The 19,248-nt window shown below is 44.9% G+C and overlaps 1 protein-coding gene across 5 annotated transcripts in view; it reads left to right on the top strand.

Annotated features, from left to right (window-relative positions):
• Nucleotides 1-19,248, top strand: part of LDLRAD4 (low density lipoprotein receptor class A domain containing 4) — a 335,092-nt gene that overhangs the window by 294,856 nt on the left and 20,988 nt on the right. The window contains exon 1 of one of the 5 annotated variants that reach the window (XM_014540292.1): nucleotides 8,965-9,179. The exons of 3 other annotated variants lie outside the window; for them this stretch is intronic. Coding sequence is in view for 1 of the 2 variants with exons in the window: in XM_005866918.2 (XP_005866980.1) it covers nucleotides 9,788-9,857 (70 nt within the window). In the remaining variant the exon portion in view is untranslated. Of the gene's footprint in view, nucleotides 1-8,964; nucleotides 9,180-9,647; nucleotides 9,858-19,248 lie in introns of those variants that run through there. One more of the 5 variants, XM_005866918.2, reaches the window with a different exon arrangement.

The following is a 19,248-nucleotide window of genomic DNA, read 5'->3' on the forward strand; positions in this document are numbered from 1 at the left end:
CCTCTCCGAGTACTAAATGATAATAGACAATTTTTAAAAGTTTTTCTGTAAGGTATATTTTGAGAAAATATTGTAAAGACGTTGACAATATTATCATTCTGGCTCTTTAAATTTTTAAAAATTCAGTTTTATTTGTATAACCAAGATTAAGTGAGTTTGTGCCAGAAACCCATTCTTCCTGTGGAAACTCCGAAGATTTTTATTATTGCCACTCTATTTTGATATATTTTATTGCTTTCCTAATTTGGATGTTTTTGTTGAGAATAACAGACTTGATTAAGGTCACTTTTAATCAAAACAAAACCACATTTATCCTTATCCACATAAAAGGCCCTCTCAGGCCTTTGGAGCAGTGGGTGCTTGCTTTCCTAACTATTTTGGTTTCTGCCTGTTTCATGGTGGCATGATGTTCTCATAAAGCCCACTTAATCTTCATTATCTTGGTTATCACAGGCCTGGTATGTGCACCTAAATTCTTCATGTTTCCATGTGGTAATTTCATTGCCTATGTAGATTGATTCCTCATTTAAACAAAGAAATATGACTGACATCAAAGTGTATTTAAAAATTATCTTTTAGCCCTAGCCAATTTGGTTCAGTGGATAGAGCCTCTGCCTGCGGACTGAAGGGTCCCAGGTTCAATTCCGGCCAAGGGCACATGCCAGGGTTGTGGGCTCAATCCCCAGTAGGGGGCGTGCAGGAGGCAGCCAATCAATGATTCTCATCATTGATGTTTCTAGCTCTCTCTCCCTCTCTCTTCCTCTCTGAAATCAATAAAAATATATTATAAAAATAAAAATTATCTTTTAGTTTCAATACTTTTTCAATTCACAAATGAATAAGATATTAAACAGCAATTTCTTCAGGCACATTATAATGTTTAGTATTAGGATAGGTTCCAGTGAATCCCTACACCAAAAGGACATTTTGAGTCTGAAAGAAAAGGAAGTGCTATGGACACAATAAATTAGAAATAGAAAACAAAAAGGAAGGGGTGCTTTTTTTCTGGAAAACTCTGATTTTTATGAATATTTACATTTATTTTTACTTACCTTTTTATACAGTACAGAGCCAGCCGCTTCATCTGTTCGGAGCCTATGAAAAGGAAAGTCATGAAAGACAATAGCCCTAATTTGCCAGAGATAGCTTTCGTTTCACGTAAAGGAGAATTGCCCAGTGCTTCACTTGTTAAGTTTGCTTCCAACTATCTTCCCTGCGATGGGGAGGACTTCATTCTCCGCTGGTGGAGTTAAGTGGTCTCAGTGCACTTCTAGCCTTTCCAGGAGCCTTGGTCTCAGAGAAGGAATTCATTTCTTGAATCCTTTAAATGGAGCTTATGCAGGGTGGGGCAGAAGTAGGTTTAGAGTTGTGAGTATGTGAAACACAGAGTTAATTCTTGTGTTATTATTTATTAATTATTGTATTATTTTCCATATTAACAACTGTAAACCTACTTTTGCCCCACCTTTAGATCAAGGTCCTTCCAAAAATAGGATTTGGCTCAGGGGTCATCTCTGGACCAGCCACGTTTAGAGTTAGCCTGACTAATGGTTAGTAGATTCTGAAGTGAGACTTCCTGGTTCAAGTTCTGGCACTGCCACTAACTAGCTGCATGACATAGGGCAAGTCACATAACCTCTCTGTGCCTCAGTTTCCTTCTTTGTAAGACTGGGATAATAACTAGTGCTCATCTCATATGATAGGTGTAAGGCTCAATTAAATGAGTACTTGCTTTGGAGTGCTGCCTGGCACATAGTAAGTGCTATGTGTTGGCTATTATTATTGTTATCATTTGGGTTAAGTATCCCTGCTGTGTGCTCCTAGAGGACCCCATACATTTATTCATTTGTTCATTCACCTGCTCTGTGCTGAGCACTGCCGGGCACTGCACTAAGTCACATCAGTCTCACTATGTCACTAGCTAGTGCTCAGGACATGAACTGGAGACGTCAGCGACAAGGACAGTTCCTGGTTTTCTTTGTATCCCCTGTCCCCTCACAGTGAGTGGCACATAGTAAGTGCCCAGCTCTAAACACTGACATAAATGAGAATTCGCTTCATGTTTCCAAAGGCGATCTGGTACCAGAGAGCAGTGATTCTTGTGTTTAAAGCATATATGTGCTAGACTAGTCTTAAAGCGCCAGAGTCCCAGCCGTGGGCAAACTACGGCCTGCGGGCCGGATCCGGCCCGTTGGAAATGAATGAAACTAAAAAAAAAAAAGACCGTACCCTTTTATGTAATGATGTTTACTTTGCCAGAGATTAAACAGAGTCTAGTTATATAGCACTGGCGTAGTTTTGGATTAGCTTGGATGTTTCCAGTGCTTGCCTTCGCCTATGCTCTAATCCACTAACTAACACCCTTGGATGTGCTGTGACTTTATCTCAACTTCTGAGGAAATGAATGCTTTTGAGGAAGCCAGGAATCTGAAGGTCTTAGAATTAACTGGACACATCCTAGAATGTGTAGGCAAGACAGAGAGAAGCTCCAGAGATGAGAGTCTAGTTATATAGCTCTGGCGTAGTTTTGGATTAACTTGGATGTTTCCAGTGCTTGCCTTCGCCTATGCTCTAATCCACTAACTAACACCCTTGGATGTGCTGTGACTTTATCTCAACTTCTGAGGAAATGAATGCTTTTGAGGAAGCCAGGAATCTGAAGGTCTTAGAATTAACTGGACACATCCTAGAATGTGTAGGCAAGACAGAGAGAAGCTCCAGAGATGACAGTGTGGCCCTTCGTCCAGAGTCAGGCCATCCGGAAATGCGTGTGATGGCAGGGACCGCTGTCTTACAGTCTTCAGGAATAACGATCAGTGCTGTTGAGTGAGGTCGGAACCACACACACCGACTGTGGATGCCACGTGTGTGCCATATACTGTTTGTGCACAAAAATGCACAGTGTTTGCAGTGCTGATGTCAGTGTGGTTCCCATATCTCAAGGGGCAGTTACAGTTTTTAAGGGGACAAGACCTGGGAGTAGAATAGTAGTGTCTAGGATCTGAGTTAAAACATCTGAGCCTCATTTCTTAGGATCTACCCAGAAATAGGATGACTTGTGAAGGATATTCAGCCTTACAGCTTTTGGATGAAATCAAGAAATGTACTATATTTGAAAAGCAGAATAAAATATTTTTCTGAGTCACCGCATTGAATATTTTAAATATTAAAATACTTAGTATGATTTATATAGAATATGTCACCTGACATGCAGAGGGCCTAGCGTAGATCACCTCTACGACTCCTTCAAGAGCTTCCCCTCGCTGATGTGTCAGTTATGTGAATAGCCTTGTTGGTAGGGAAAACAGTTTGGGGGTGCCGGCAGCTGACTACCGGCAGAACACATGCACCAGGAGTGGAACACTGTTTCCAGAACTCTCCAGTGCCAGGACTCTACTCTCCTTTCATCTGGCTCTCTCAGGGAGCAGGGAGGCCAGGGAGGACATGAGGGAGTCGGGCCAGGTTCATAGCGGTGGACCAATGGCATCTTCATAATTCTGTCTTTAGGAAGAGTCTGCTGATAGCACTTGAGTTTTTCCCAAAAGGTAAAATTAGAATTCTTTCTTAACATATGGTATCCAGAGTTCCTGAGGGACTTCTGGAGTTTTATAAAGAATGCCAACTATCCTAGAAATTGTATTCTGGTACCAGAGCCTCTGTTAGCATAGGTTGGTTGGCTTTGCCATTCTCATGAGCCCTGAGAGCACTGTCAACCCCTACCGCCTCTCCTACAGGGTGTGGATGGATCCGGAACAGCCCGCCAGCACAGGTGGGAAGACAGCAAGCAGCACCTGTCCTGTGTGGGACTGGGCCCTGCCCTCAGCCCAGAAGGGCCGCATTATGATTTTACACACAGGTGCACACAAGCACTTGCATGCTGAGCACCATTTGTTAAAGTCATTATTGAGTAGCAGTCACTTTGGTTCAAAACCAGAGCCCTGGATTCCAGTCTCGTTTCCTCTGTGTGATGTGCAAAAGACACAAACTGTCGGAGCCCCAGGTTTGCTCATTTAGTCCAAATGAGGAGTTTGGATTAAACCAAAGTTTCAGAAGATGATTTGATGTGCAAATGAGTCACCTGGGGATTTTGTTCAAAGGCAGGCTCTGGTTTAGTAGGGCTGGGCACAAGCCCCTGCCTTTCTAACCAGCTCCTGGGTGACAGTGCTGCTGCTGGTCCGTGGACCACCCTTGGAGTAGCAAGGGTTATATGTGTTCTTCATTTTATCCTCCTAATCACCATATGATGTGGGTATTCTTAGCCTCATTTTAAAGATGAGAAAACAGGAGTTTAGCTCAAGCTGACACAGTCAGATAGCAGGACTAGAGCCCAAACTTGGGTCCAACTGGCCCCTGAATGTAGCCACTATAAAAATTTTATACTGCCTTTCATTTTCTTCTGGGACTTGGAAGAGTAGCTGCAGTTTTAAAAGGTGGATAACCCACGTATTAGGAGCAGCTTAGCCATTATGAAAATCTATATTGCCATAAATGCAGAATAACATGTAATTCTTTTTTCCATTAGAGGAAGAAATACTGTAGCAGCATGGATAATGCATAAGGTAAACTTCAAAGTCTGTTGTTAATACAGGATTATTGTTACATATTAGGAACCTATTTCAAGGCTATTTGATCTAAACTAATTTATTTAATACACTTTTAATTCACCTTCTCTTGCTAACTCCATCGTGTCTCATATTTTATATTTGCTGACATTTGTACAAAATGACGGGGAATCGAGTACTGTGGTTGGATCACGTGCAGAGCATTCAGGTTTCTACATAAGAACCTCTCTGTGTTAAAATCTTTAAGCACCAAGAATACATTATAAAATTATTCTATGCTGTAGGCTAATGTCCACAAATATCAAACAAACTATTACTGTGTTTTGAGTATGCAGGAGCACAAAGTTTGTGTTCTTTTAAAGTCCTCGTGACTTTAAGCATAGCAGCCTTACTTAAAATATACTGTTGTGTTTTCTAAAGGCCAAATTCCAGGGCTTAATTTTTATGTGGAAAATTTCATCTCAGAGCAGAATTTTATAGCACAGTCATAAACCTCAAAGAATGAGAATTTGTAATGGACAGGGCCATCAATTCTTAACAGGAGTCACATTAACAGGCATAAGAGACATATAAAACGGCTCTAAGAGCCTCTGGCAACACGTGAAGATACGGAGTCTTTAACATGGATTTGCAAGTTAGTTCCTAAAAGGAATCAGGCAGTCAGGCTAACATTATCCAAATAAGTTCATATAAATCAACTAACATCCTCTGGTTAGCTTCAGGTGATTTTAGTTTGTTGGCTGTCAGATAATTAATTCTGAGTTCACTGCCCACTGAGCGGAGTGATGGGTGGGTGGGTAGGAGCTTCTGAGTCAGACTGCCCAGGGTTCTGACTCCCAGCCCGCCTCTTAGCAGCCACATGACCTTGGACAAAACATCCTCTCTGCGACTCAGCTCCCTCCCTATAAAGTGGGAATAAGAAAATGTGTTTCTCAGGGTTGTATGAAGATAAAGGATAGACTATGGTACTCGAAAGTGTCTAGAACGGAACAGTAGATCTTTGTAAATGTTTTTACATGCTAATTTTATGCTGTGTAACCATTGTAAAGGTATTCCAAACTCCAAATGGTCTATTTCTGTAGAAAAACTGTTTTGACTGGGATACCTGTTGAAGGTGGGAGAATGGGGTGGGTGGGTGGACAGCAGGGCATGACTGAGAAGCCCACGGTGATTCAGTCAGAGGACAGGGCCAGGCTAGATGCTAACCCAGGTTGTATGTGACAGAGAAAGATTCTGGTAGAGCAGAGCACCCCTTTATCACCCAGAGATTTTTTTCGGAAGCTAATGAGCTCTGAGTAGCCCCCAAGCTAACATCCCTGCCCTGTGCTGCCTCTCTTGGCCACTCAGGACACGGGCGCTTCCAGCCACCTCAGCTTGTCATAGTCAGATCTGGGCTGGAAGCCAATCCTTAGAGCTGGTTCAGTTCCTTAAATAAGCTGCTTTCTACAGATGGAACCTAAGACGAGTTCAACTCTACAGTAAATGCTTGTCTGTCGGATTACATGGAAGGTCTAATATATTTCCTCCTGAAGACTGTGACCACTTAGTAAATATTTATCAGATGAAGTAATGAACTGAGACCTTTATATAGGAAACCTGGAAGATGTTGAGAGAGTGAGCCTGTGAAGGCAGAGGCTCTTGAGGTCCTTGTTGCTATCAACAGACCCTTGTGCAAATATCTGTCTTAGTTACCCGCCCTTGCACCTTTCCCCAGGCCTCTGCTGTACACAGGGAAACCTCGCACAGCTTGGGGACATTTGTTCACTACACCAAACTTACATTAGTAAAATCAGCCGTCAGAGTACTCCTTTTAAAGATGCACATTTAAAGACAAGGAGGAAAGATTTCTTGAATGCACATGGTTTTTTACACTTTCCTACTTGTACGTTTTTGTTCAGCAGACTTATTTCTTCTCACGCCCTTCTGCTGTGCATGCTGCCATTTTCCCTGAATTAGGGGGACAGAAATATTGGCACTTATTTAAAAGGCCGCCCTAACCCGTTTGGCTCAGGGGATAGAGTGTCGGCCTGCGGACTCAAGGGTCCCAGGTTCGATTCCAGTCAAGGGCATGTACCTTGGTTGCGGGCACATCCCCAGTGGGGGGTGTGCAGGAGGCAGCTGGTCGATGTTTCTCTCTCATCGATGTTTCTAACTCTCTGTCCCTCTCCCTTCCTCTCTGTAAAAAGTCAATAAAATATATTAAAAAAATAAAAATAAAAATAAAAGGCCCCGTGATCCACATATCCCCGTGACCAGCTAGAATAAGATGTTTAGGGGGGTGGGAGAAGGTGGAAGAGGGTGTCGGAGGGAAACAGGGTGACGGACAGAGACTTGACTTGAGGTGGTGAACACACAATACAGTGTACAGATGATGTGTGTGGAATTGTGCACCTGAAACCTGTATAATTTTGTTAACCAGTGTCATCTCAATAAATTCAATAGAAAGGGGAAAAAATAATATGTTTGTTATGAGTTTCTTCCCAAAGCATTCTCCTCAGGCTGGTGCTTAAAAGGGAATAGGAATGAAATTAAAACCACCACTTGGTGACGTAGCCCCACAGCCCTTCGGTGAATTCGGGAAAATGGTGTAGTGCCGAGTTAACCAAGCGGCAGGCAGACACGCGTGACACACAGCCCCGTGGCTCTGATGGACACTCACCTCCGCCCCGAGAACAGCCCGGCACATGCAGCCAGCCTGCTGAGAGGTGTGGGCAGTGTTTTGAAAAGAAGGCATCATCCATAAAGTCAAAGGCTTTTAAAGTGACTTTTAAAAACAGATTAAACGCTGAGCATGATTACGCAGAATGAACAAGGAGCTTAATTAAGACCGATTTCCCATAACCCAAATGCCCAGTTGATGAGGAACCTAGCCAAACAAAATAAATGTGTAAGGCAGAGTGGAATACCCTGCAGCCATTAAAAATGAAAAATATCTTGATTTTTTAATCCATGAAATTTGCATTTTAAATAATAGTCCCCAAAGAGGACTATTTGCCACCATGTGAAAATGCTAATATATCTATTAGCAAATGACAGAACAGATTTTCAAGTCCTATATGTTGACAAAATCTCAAATTTTCAATGATAGACCCGCATGACAGTCATATGCAATCTTGTGAATACTCCTCTCAAAGGACCTGATTCCAGAGTGATCTTATCACCACGACTAAACTGCCCAGAAACTGCCATTCCCGGACAGCGAGGACCCAGGGCTGCAGGACCGGGGAGAACCCAGGAGGCCCAGCTCACAGCAGGAGCGGCTCTCAATGCTTTTTGAGGCCAGCTCTCCTCGGAGGAGGGTTCCCTGAGCTGGGTGACCAAGCCCCAGCCCAGTCGATGGAGCCTTGCCCTCTTCATTCACCCAGTTACGTGACTCTGAGCAGAAGTCTGGGAAAAGTATAACATAAGAGAGGGGAGTTACATTTTAAATATGGAAATGGCTCCAGAAAAATCAGGCTGTCTTGATTGGCACATGCAAATGTATACAACTGTTAATTTTCCTGCTGAAATTCCCATGTCTTTTATCCACATGAAATCTTGGAGAAATCTTCTTGATGATTCGTTTGTTCCTTTCCTGTCCCCTTCCCCCCACCTCACCCCAGTAATTAGAACATGAGAGAGTGGTGTCTTCTCGCCAACCTGAGGACCAGAGGTGACATCAGGCCCAGCCGCTCTCCTTGGCCCCAGGTGACAGACAGCAGGGACCAGCTGCTGACGTAACTATTCTTGTTTCTAATGCTGGCAGTAACCAACAGTTTAGTTTTGCTTTGACAACTCCTCCTACAGCCAAAACTATTGTTATGGTCCACATCATTGCTATTTACCCTAAATAAGGAAAAACAAAGGCTATTCTGGTCACAGAGCAGTGCTTGTGGCTGGGGTTATTTGCAATATTCCCGTGGCATGCTGCCCTTTTCTCTGAGGCCACAGCAGGACTTTTTCGGTACAGTGTGGTGACAGACACCGAGCCTTCTCTGAAGTCTCTGCACACAGCCCAGGGCATCAGAATGCGCTGGAGATGTTTTATGCACACGTGAACCGAACTGGTTAGACCTCGAGGGAAAAGAGACTGAGCTTGCACAAAATGAACCAGGAAAAAGCGCCCTGCTGAGATATGGCTCTGCTTTAGTGTTTGAATTGCCTTTTCTCATTACCTGAGATTGTTTTTCTGCAATTTCTGAACCTTGTAAACTAAAATTGCACAGAAAGATTGAGAGTCCTGACTGTAGAGGATTCTCTGGGGAATATATGTACTACCATGCATGGAGACATAATGATGACGAGAGAGAGAGAGAGAGAGAGAGAGAGAGAGAGAGAGAGAGAAAGAGAGAGAGAGAGAAGCAGCGGGAGAGAAACTGTGAGTGTTTCCTGCTGTGGTTATGGCTTTGCCAGTTGCCAGTGCAGAGCATAGCTGCAGGAGCCATGCACGCTGCTCCCATCAGTTAGAGACTCTGGGGAGAAGAGGACCCAGAGGACAGCCCACAGCTTGGCTCCTGCCGTGAGGGACACGGCGTGCGCTCTGAGCCCGGACGTGCTCTTGAGGCTGGATTCACAGCAGAAAAGCATGAGTAGCTAAGCGTCCCTGCCTGTTTACACATGCTGCTGCACGCTGCCTCGGTAAGCTCTCCCCCCGCCCTCTCCATTTCTTCAACTCTGAAAGCCTCTAGCAGAAATCATGGGGAGAAATATTGGGTTGAGATTTGTAGATTTCCCCTTTCTCTCTTGTCTGGTTTGATATTTGCCTGTTAAAAAGATTACTGGACGTAATTGAACCAGAAGATGATCTGTCTAGCAGCATTCCACTCATCTGTGTGTGTAACATGTCCCGTCTGAGGCCACGCACAAGAAATGCAAACTAATAATTGCTGTGTGTTGCTGTTTAAAACCCTGGGTGTTCAGATACTCTCAGGAGTTCAGACCCTGGACTTGTTATCTGCTCTGTGACACCAGCGGCTTCCTGCCGCAGAGCTCCCGGTTTCTGTGGATGGCAGTTGATAATTGGTAGCCACAGTCTGCGGTCGGAGCCACAGCATTTGAGTCTAGCACCTGGGCTGGGCCCCGCTGATACAGTAGAAAGACACACACACACACACACACACACACAGCTCGCTGGCTATAACTGCACCTCTGAGCTGCCTGGAGAGGAGATTGCCTGAGGCTGAAGGGATGCTTTGAACTGGGGGGGCAGCATCACGGTTGGACTCCCCCTTGCAAAGGACTCGATTATGTCCAGTGACCACCTGAGCAACAGCACACTGAAGGAGGCCCCGTTTAAAGACCTGTTCTTGAAAAGAGGTACACTTCCAAAGGCCAGCTGTGGGTGCTGCCTGCTCTCAGGGGCTGGTTGTGGTTGTTCTTGGAGTTTAGTCTGAGGATAGAATTGAGAAAAGTAAGAAGTTTGTGTCTCCCTAAGTGGTGGTGGGGGTGGGGGTGGGTCTGTCAGCTCTGAGAACACTTCGGGGCTCAACTCTCTTTGGGAAGATGTATTTTAGGCTTTTTCATTTTTTTCCTCCTCTATAATCATTTTATGTTGGAGATGTTGTGCATAAATACATAGGTTTGTTGCTTTGGAGTTTGGGGTTCTCAAATGCTCTGTGAGTGAGGTTGAGACCTCCCCTGGATATTGTTACTCACTCGTGAGTGCTTTGTTTTCACCCTGAGTCACTAAAAACAGCATTTTAAAGAAAAGATGCATTCCTCAGGATGTGGGTGGTTCCCTGGGTAGTTTCTCAGGCACCAGTGCAGTAACAGTAGATGTTAGGAAAGACCTGCGACTCTGAGAGGGAGACAGACAGACTGACTGCTGGCCAGGGAGCACTCACAGCCCACTGCTCTCAGCTGTGAATAAGACAGTGACTGGTGCAGCTATTATTTTCTGAGACACTTTTCTAATTTAATAATGTGGGGCTGGGGGAGGGTGGACTTCAAATGAATTGTATAGAGGGAATTATGGTTTTACCCAGGTATCTCTTCCCATTTATAGCCTGGCAGAGGGATAGACTTTTCAAAGGTCCTAATTGCTCTTGCTGCTCTGCTGTGTTTTCAGAAAATCCTGCCAGTTATCTTTGATTGGAACATATTTAGCTAAATTTCTTTGTGAAGAGATCACGAAACTCTAGGTTCTGAAATGCATAGTGGAAAGTTGTGTTGGATGAGTGCTTAGACCTCAGTAAATTAAAAAGATGTTATTCTAGCCAGATGGACTCACAGTATCTGCATTCTGGGGATTAAATGGTCAATCTGATTGTCTCTCACTACTACCTGCTTGCCAGTGCCATCAAAGGCACCTGGCCTTGGACCGGAGTCCGGCAGATGTGCCCGGGCCATACCTTGCCCTCCGAGGGCCCTGTGCCGTTTATGCTCTGCTTTCATCTCTCCCCTACAGATCATAGGAACATCCCCACTTTCATTATCATGCAAAACGTTCATTATAAATATGTGACTACCGGTAGGATTCTATACACAGGTAGCTTGTAGCAGACCGAGGCTCTTTCCAGGGACAGTTCACACCGCCTAGAGGAAGCAGCAATCGTTGAATAATTGTTACAGAATATGAAAACTTTAGCAAAACTTTTCTACTAAAGTCATCAATAAATGTTTAGTGGAATATGGTTCTGCGCTAGACACCGTTCAAATATGACTTGGTCCTTGGGGCCCCTTCCTTCAGGGATTTCTTCCTCAGTTTTCTGTAACGAGCACCGGCCTGTGCCAGGTGCCTGCTACCTGCTGAGGATGTACAGAACAGGATGCTGTCCCAGGGCTCACTCCATGGGGGAGGAAGACTAGAAAATGGGTACCAACAAGACAGTGATAAGTGCTATGCCAGGGTTCAGATGCATGCAGGGGAGCCCCCCAGGGGTAGAGAGCCCATCAGCAAGGAGTTAGGAGAGACATTCTAAAGGAAGTTAACGCCAGGAGTGACCCAAATCTGGGTACTTCCAAATCTGGGTGGCTCTTTTCCCCTCCTGTTGTTCTGCTTGTTGTAGGAATGATCAGAGTAGCCAACCCACCCCGAGGAAAAGAAAGTTCAGAATACAGGGTGGGGCAAAAGAAGGTTTATTTTACAGTTGCTCATGTAGAAAATAATACAATAATTAATAAGTAATAATACAAGAGTAAACTCTGTTTCACGTACTCACAACCGTAAACCTACTTTTGCCCCACCCTGCATAGAATATAATCGTTATGATTACAGCTCTTACTCATTTGCCTTCTGACCTTCAAGCTCTGAAGTTATTCTTATAACACAGGCTGAATTTCCCCCCCTCAACCAATGAGTGTGAATTTTCATTCAACCATTAAAGTCTCCGAGAGTATTTTTATACTAACAGTTCACAAACTTGAGACAATTATAGTCTATGTGGATCCCAACTCCTGCCCCCACCCATCTTCCTGCCCCCACTGCCCAGTCTCTGTAGGATTCGGGAAAGAATCCACTAGCCTTTAGGAACGTTCAGCACTTTAAAGTGTCACAGAGCCATAAATAAAGAGTAAGACACCCCCAGGCGGTCATCTTCTCACCACACCCACCTCTGCCCAGGAAGATAGAGAGGAAGGCAATGCAGGCATCCATTCACTGTGCCTGAGCCACGGTGGGGGCCTAGGAGAGCTCTGGAGAGAGGGGCTGCCTGGAGGGTGCGCTAGTGGTCTCAGTGTTCCCAGGAGATGCTGGCACTTGTGGGGAGTGAGGGGCAGTACCTCATGGGGACGGCCAGGGTGGGAGATGAACCCCTGAGGTGCTGTGCAGGGATTGCGGAGAGCAGTTGCAACTTTTCTGATGCTGCCAGGTGTTTGCTTGGCCTGGTGGAAGGAGGGGGCTGTTGGGAGGCCCAGAACCTCCCCTGTTATAGGGTCAGAAAGGGCATAACTTATGTATCTGAAACTTAAAAATAATCACACGTTTAGAAAGTAGGACTTCTGTGAAGGATGCTATATTCATGGAGGAAAGACCAAATGGAAGATGGTGTTAACCAGACCACAAATAGAAATGAGTGTTATATTAGGAACCTAAGGTGGTAGAACCACACTTCCCCCAAAGTTCTTTAAAAATAGTACAGACGCTCATGCCTCTCGTATGAGTCAGTGCAGCTCTTCGTTGAACCAGGGAATAGACCCACAGGCCTCACACAGCCCCCTGTTTCTGTAATTCTCTGCTGCGCATCTTGGAACCTCTGGGAGATGTTTCTATAAAAACACAGAGATGCCATCATCACTGTTGTCACTGTCACCGGTTTACGGTAATTATGTAAGGTGGTGTGATGCCTTCCTGTACATTTAAGGATAGATTTATTATAAAATTTCTGGTGTTTGGGTGGCACTGACTCATCCATTGCAACGTCATGAGCTGTATAGCCCCATGAGAAGAGGGAGAGTGTGAAAATTTGACTTTGGCCTCAAATTCTCTCCTTGTGTGGCCTGCTTTTTGATGTTCTTCTGTTGATATCAGTAGTTATTGAAATCAAGGAAAACTGACTCAGTGGGCTGTGGTCAGAATCCCTATTGGGCATATGACATTTTGGAAACCCCAAAGTATCCCTGTTATTCTCTCAGAACTCTACCATTCCTATAAGTTTTTTTAAACTTTATTAAGTTCATTGAAATTCATTCTCCTCTTAGCCTCCCCTTTCCATCCCATCCCCTAAAACCAAAGCTGGAATAGGGTCTTGAAGAGAGAGATTATCGGCATTTTTCCTTTCTGTGCACCATTGCACATAGCCTCTGCCCTTCAACATGAAAATAGACAACATCTTGAAGGACCAGACGTGGGCAGACCAGGGGCAGGAAGGGCAGCAAGGCCCAAGTGTAGTGCCAGGTGTCAGCTGGCATCTGCCTCACTTTTGTGGACAGACTGCAGCTCCACAGGGTGGGGTGCATGGGTTCTCCGGAGCAGTAACGTGCATGCACCTGTCTGATAATATGGTTCTCCGGGCCTTGTCCAGAGAGTTCCCTGTGGGGTGGGTAACAGGCCTCACTGCACCTTCTGCTGCCCTGTGCATAGCCTTGCACCCTGGGCCTTCAAGCCTGGAGCACATGGGAGAGAAATGGGTACAAGCTGGGAGGGTATGTGTGTGTGGGGGGAGGAGGGGCATATGTGCGGGAATGTGTGGCCAGGAGCTGCCACCTTGAAGGGATGGTGGTTTCAGCAGGAAGTGGAGAGGGTTTGGCCCCCCTGAGTCCTGACTGCGTACAGGGCGCTGCTGGGTGAGGTCCCTGGAGCCCTGGACATGTCTGTGGTTGAGATCAGAAACACAGAAATCTTGAAACTGGAGACTTTGAAGAACAGGTGTGCTGAATTTCATCTGATACATTCAGAAGTGGGAATGCAGGGTTGTTGAGGGTTTTTTTTAAATATGAAATTTCTTTTACTTGTCCTATGAAAGTTATTTTCTTGAGAAGATGTAAAATTAGGCCTTTGGCAACAGAGTCATGTCGGGCGCTGGCAAAACACTTTGGGGTCCTGACTGCCCCTGAGCAGTCTCCATGTAGGGGTTGGGGACTTGGAGGGAGGGTTCAGGAATGGCGAAAGGAGAGACAAGGATCACCTATCACAGTTATTGCAAAATGTATGGACAGAGGGGAGGAGGGCAGCTGGGTTTGCGGGTCTACAGCCCCCTCCCCCATCTGCCCTTCCCATCTGCCATCCAGGCTGCGGGTATCCTGTGGTGGTATGGTCTTGACTTAATTTGCTCTTTGTGATGCATTTTTCAGTAGAATCTTCCTGTTTGGAGTGAAAGAGGGTGTGGGAGGACAGGCATGGGGGTTGCTTGTATTCCCCTCGTGAGCTTGAGTAAGGTCTTGAAGGGAGAGGGTATTGGTAGCATAAGACTCTGGGGTCCAGAAGTCATCATGCTTGCTTCCTAGAACCCTCTCTCTGTTTGCACGAATTCTCACTTTAAGAATCCTCTGACCCCTCTTGGGGGAGTATTTGTAGCCCCAAAGAGAGTAAAAGCTTCGTATTTCCAGTTGTTCGTGTTCAAGAAAAAAGTCTGTCTTCATTGACTGATGTGGCCCAGAGTTCAAAGCAAAGGTCTGCTGCTCATTGGACGGGGGCTGCAAGGCTCTAGTGGGGCTCCGTGCCCGGGAGCTTCATAGTGTCGCATGGGTCCCCGACGTTGGGGCTTCAGGGAGTGCCACAGGTGAGCTTGACATGGAGCCAGGGGTCAGATTGCTGCTGCTGCTTCTGTGCCTGATGAGGACGTGGTTGTTAGGACAGTGGCCTTTGGGACCTGGGCCAGTCCTGCAGGAAGAGCTGCCTCTCACGCTGGCCCAAGGGCTATAGTAGCTCAGGCTCTGATGGGGCTTCTGTCACCCAGAGCGGCCAGCTGGGCTTCACTGCTTGCCTCAGTGAGTGGCGCCCTGAAGACCCAGTTCTGCCAAGCTCTGCCCTCGCCCTGCCCCAGGCAAGTTCAGCGCTTCAAATGCCTGTGAACCCCTAGGGTCACTGTGTGTCCTCTGTCATAATGCACCTGCTGTGGCCATACTCATGCATGAAAACTCAGGACAGTGACCTTGGAGCTATTTCAACCACATCTCAAATCCTGGCATCTGCAATGTCCCCAAGAAAGCCAGGCTGCTAATGTTTGTACTAGAGTGCCTGCTGTCAGTTGGTCTAGACCACCAGTTCTCCAAATATGGCTGAAGATCCAGGGGGTCCCCAAAACCCTCCCAGGGTGCCAGTGAGGCCAGATCTTCTTCATATACCTTAACTAAAACAACATGTCGCAACACATTGAGAGTGAAGCAGAGAGGAGAATCCAGCTGTCTTCTGTTCAGACAGATATTAAAGAGATGTGCAGAAATATAATGAAATGCCACTCTTGCCCTGGCTGGTGCGGCTTGGTTGGGCATCATCCCGTGTACCAAAAACTTGCCGATTCCATTCTGGTCAGGGTATATGCCTGGGTTGCAGGCTCCATCCTCGGTAGGGGGCATGCAGGAGGCAGACAATGGTTGTATCGCTCTCACATGGATGTTTCTCTCTCTCTCTCTCTCTCTCCCTCCCTCCTTCCCTCCCTCCCTTCTTCTCTTTCTAAAAATCAATTTTTAAGATCTTTAAGAAAAAACAACAAAAGGAATGCCACTCTTATCACTAATTTTTTTGTTTTGAAAAATACAGTTATTTTATCAAGTGATATATGTTAGCATATAGTGAGTGTATTTTTAATGAATAAATATTTAAAATTTTCCATTTTAATTTCAAGTATGGGAAATATCGATAGACGTCATCACACAAACAAAGCTCTTTGGGAATAATCAGTCACTTTTAAGAGAATGGAGGGATCCTGAGACAAAAGTACTTGTGAACTCTGGTCTAAGCAGATCAGGAGGGTGGAGCTGAGGAAGGAAGTGCAGCAATGCTGGACACATTGGTGGGTAGGTTGGGCCTTCCAGGTGCCAGCACCTCCCAGCAGGCATGGCATGTTGACAAGAAGCTGGTAAAGTGCAGCCCAAGAGCAGGAAGTCCCCTGGGAAAGAAAGATGGTGGGACTATACACTGTTTCCCACAACTGAGATCTTTCTTGCTTTACCCTTGCTTTCAGTGAACTTTTTAATATGACGTTAGATCAGAAGATTCATGCCTTTCAAACAGTATTAAATGTGCTATCTGCTGGCTCAGATGAAAACAAATCAAATCCAGAGTGAATAAAACATAAAAATGCTAACTGCAAAAAACTTAGAAGAAAAATATTTTAAGAATATTAGAGACGACCTTTCTAATCAAACAGGAAGTGTAGAAGCCGTAGAGGAAAGAGAGACAGTAGTTGATGACATAAAAATTTATATTTCCTATAGAGAAACTCATAGCAAAATTTAAAGAAGTGAGGACTAGGAGAAAATATTAGCACTACATGTAACAGACAAAGATTTATAGCCGTAATATGTAAAGACTGCTTACAAACAAATGAGAAAACTATAAGCTAATGTGATTATGAAAAAGAAAAATATAAATTACCAATAACCATAGGTAAGATCTAAAATTACCAGGAATTAGGGAAATACAAATAAAACAAGATATGTATTTTTGCCCCTCAGAGTTGTACAAATGAAAAGGGTGAGTGTTCAATATTAATGAAGATGTGAGGAGCACCTCCTCTTGGCAAGGGCCTTTTTATAAAGCAGAGTCTCCATAGCCATCAGCATTTAAAAGGAATATCCTTGATCCAGAAATTTCAATTTTAGGAATCTTTCCTATAGGGATACTTGCAAATGTGGGTCAACACACACATTGATACCCACACACACATGCATGTACACACAATCTTTGGGTCATAATAGAAAAAAGAAAAAAGAAGAAGGAACTACCTAAACATCCATCAAGAGGAAAATGTAAGGTTATATTTGTATTCTGGAATAATGGCCTCCATAAAGACTGAGGTTGGTCTATATATATTCTTGTTTAAGATGTCTGTGATGTATTACATGAAAAAAACTAGAACAATGTTTGTACAATGATTCCATTCATTAATAAGAAGAAAGCCCTTATTCAATAGGCAAATGTACAAATACACACAATGGGTGAACTGTGCTCCCCACCCCCAGGACAGCACGGCCCATAAAGGGGAACTTTTACATTATACACTATTTCATTCTATATCGTTTAAATTTTAAAGGTCATTTTTATAATAAAAATCCTTTTCAAATGGAACGCAACAAATATGCCCAAATATGTCCATAGAATTATGAAAATATAATTGGATTACTCTGCTATGAATGGGTATCTGCATCGCTTTCCATATTCGGGAAAAGATGACCTAGGACAGTGGTCGGCAAACTCCTTAGTCAACAGAGCCAAATATCAACAGTACAACGATTGAAATTTCTTCTGAGAGCAAATTTTTAAACTTAGACTATATAGGTAGGTACATTGTTATTAACTTAATTAGGGTACTCCTAAGCTGGCCTTTGCTAAAAACGTCCTCAATCTGATTGAGGTACGTTCGCTGAGGTTGACCCCTTCCAACTCTCCATCCACACTCGTCTTGTTTACTTGTTTCGTCAATCTCCTTTCGTTCATCCTCTCTATATGTCCAAACCATCTCAACATACCTTTCTCAATCCTCGACACTACATCTTCTTTCACTCTATAATGTTCCCTGTACGTGCGCGCCGGCACGTGGTATTTTGTGGAAGAGCCACACTCAAGGGGCCAAAGAGCCGCATGTGGCTCTCGAGCCGAGGTTTGCCGACCACTGACCTAGGATGACATTCTGCAAGTGGAGGGTTAACCCATGAAGACTTTGTGTGAGATCCCTCACTGTAGTTATCACTTTCCTCTCTTCCCATGGCTATAAAGCAATGAAGTTTTCTTGGGAAACAAAACCATTTGTCAATTTCAGGGCAGGATTTAACCTGAAAGGCAATTTATGAACACACTGCTGTTCATCCACAAAGTAAAAATAAAGGTTAGTAAAACAACACATTATTATGGGTTCAGTCTTTTTTTTTAATCCTCACCTGAGGATATGTGTTGTTGTTTTTTAATTAATTTCAGAGAGAGAGGAAGTGGGGGAGAGAGTGTGTGAAACATCAATCAATTGCCTCCCTGCACACACCCTGACCGGGGATCTAACCCACAACCTAGGTATGTGCTTGGACAGGGAATTGAACCTGCAACCTTTTGGTGCAAGGGACAACGCTCCAACCCGCTGAGCCACCCAGCCAGGGCTGGGTTGTCTTCATGCTACCTTGGCCACCTTTGGCCTAAGCAGAATCAACTCCCGGCTTAGGTCAGTGACTGCTTACCACTGTGGTGATAGTCCTTGGGTTGGCAGCTCACCCCTCTGCACATATCCTCACAGCTCTGCTGAGTCGCACTCCTTGTGTTCTCTGGCCCATGCAGGCCTCAGTCCTGTCAGCAGTAGCTGTCCTCGCAGGGAGCACACCTCCGCAGGTGGAGCCATGCGTCCCAGAAGCGAGGTCTTGGCCTCAACATGGGTGCTCCAGACTCATTCATTGATTCCCCACTTAGTGATGAAGTCACTTAACTACCTGACAGGCACCGCCCCATGCCTGACACCAAAAATACAAGATAAATAGAAGTAGGTTTCTGATCATAGTTTCCTATGAGAGACAGACAGTCAACATCTTATAAGTGGCAAGGAAAGGGATCCAATCACATGGCCACACAGGCACCATGTGACATGGGCACCAAAAGACACAGGGTGTCCTGGACATGGAAATGTTATGTGCAAAGGCAGGGTCGTGAAGGCAGTGTTTCTGGGTTAATAAGCATGTCACACATCCCACAGCCTGTGAGGATAAATGAGGTCACATTTATATCTGTACCTCAGATGTGAAGGTTCCTAGTCTATTCCCTCCGATTGAGAGAAATTTCAGTCTTTTCCAGGAGGCTCCTATCATGTTCTGATAGTCCCTGGGAGGGGGTTGGGTGTACATAAATTCCCCACAGGAAGTAGATGCTGAAGCCCTCGGGGATGAACTTGGCACCCAGGGCCTCCGGAGGCCTTGCCAAATCAGCCATTAGACCTCAGGGGTATCCAGAGAGGTGACACTAGGAAGGGGAGGTGGGGAGCTTGGGTCTTGCTGACTGCCAGCCTCTAGAGCAGTGGTTCTCAACCTTCCTAACGCCGCGACCCTTTAATACAGTTCCTCATGTTGTGACCCAACCATAAAATTATTTTCGTTGCTACTTCATAACTGTAATTTTGCTACTGTTATGAATCGT

Source organism: Myotis brandtii, unplaced genomic scaffold (assembly GCF_000412655.1).
Source record: "Myotis brandtii unplaced genomic scaffold, ASM41265v1 scaffold240, whole genome shotgun sequence".
Classification (NCBI taxonomy): domain Eukaryota; kingdom Metazoa; phylum Chordata; class Mammalia; order Chiroptera; family Vespertilionidae; genus Myotis; species Myotis brandtii.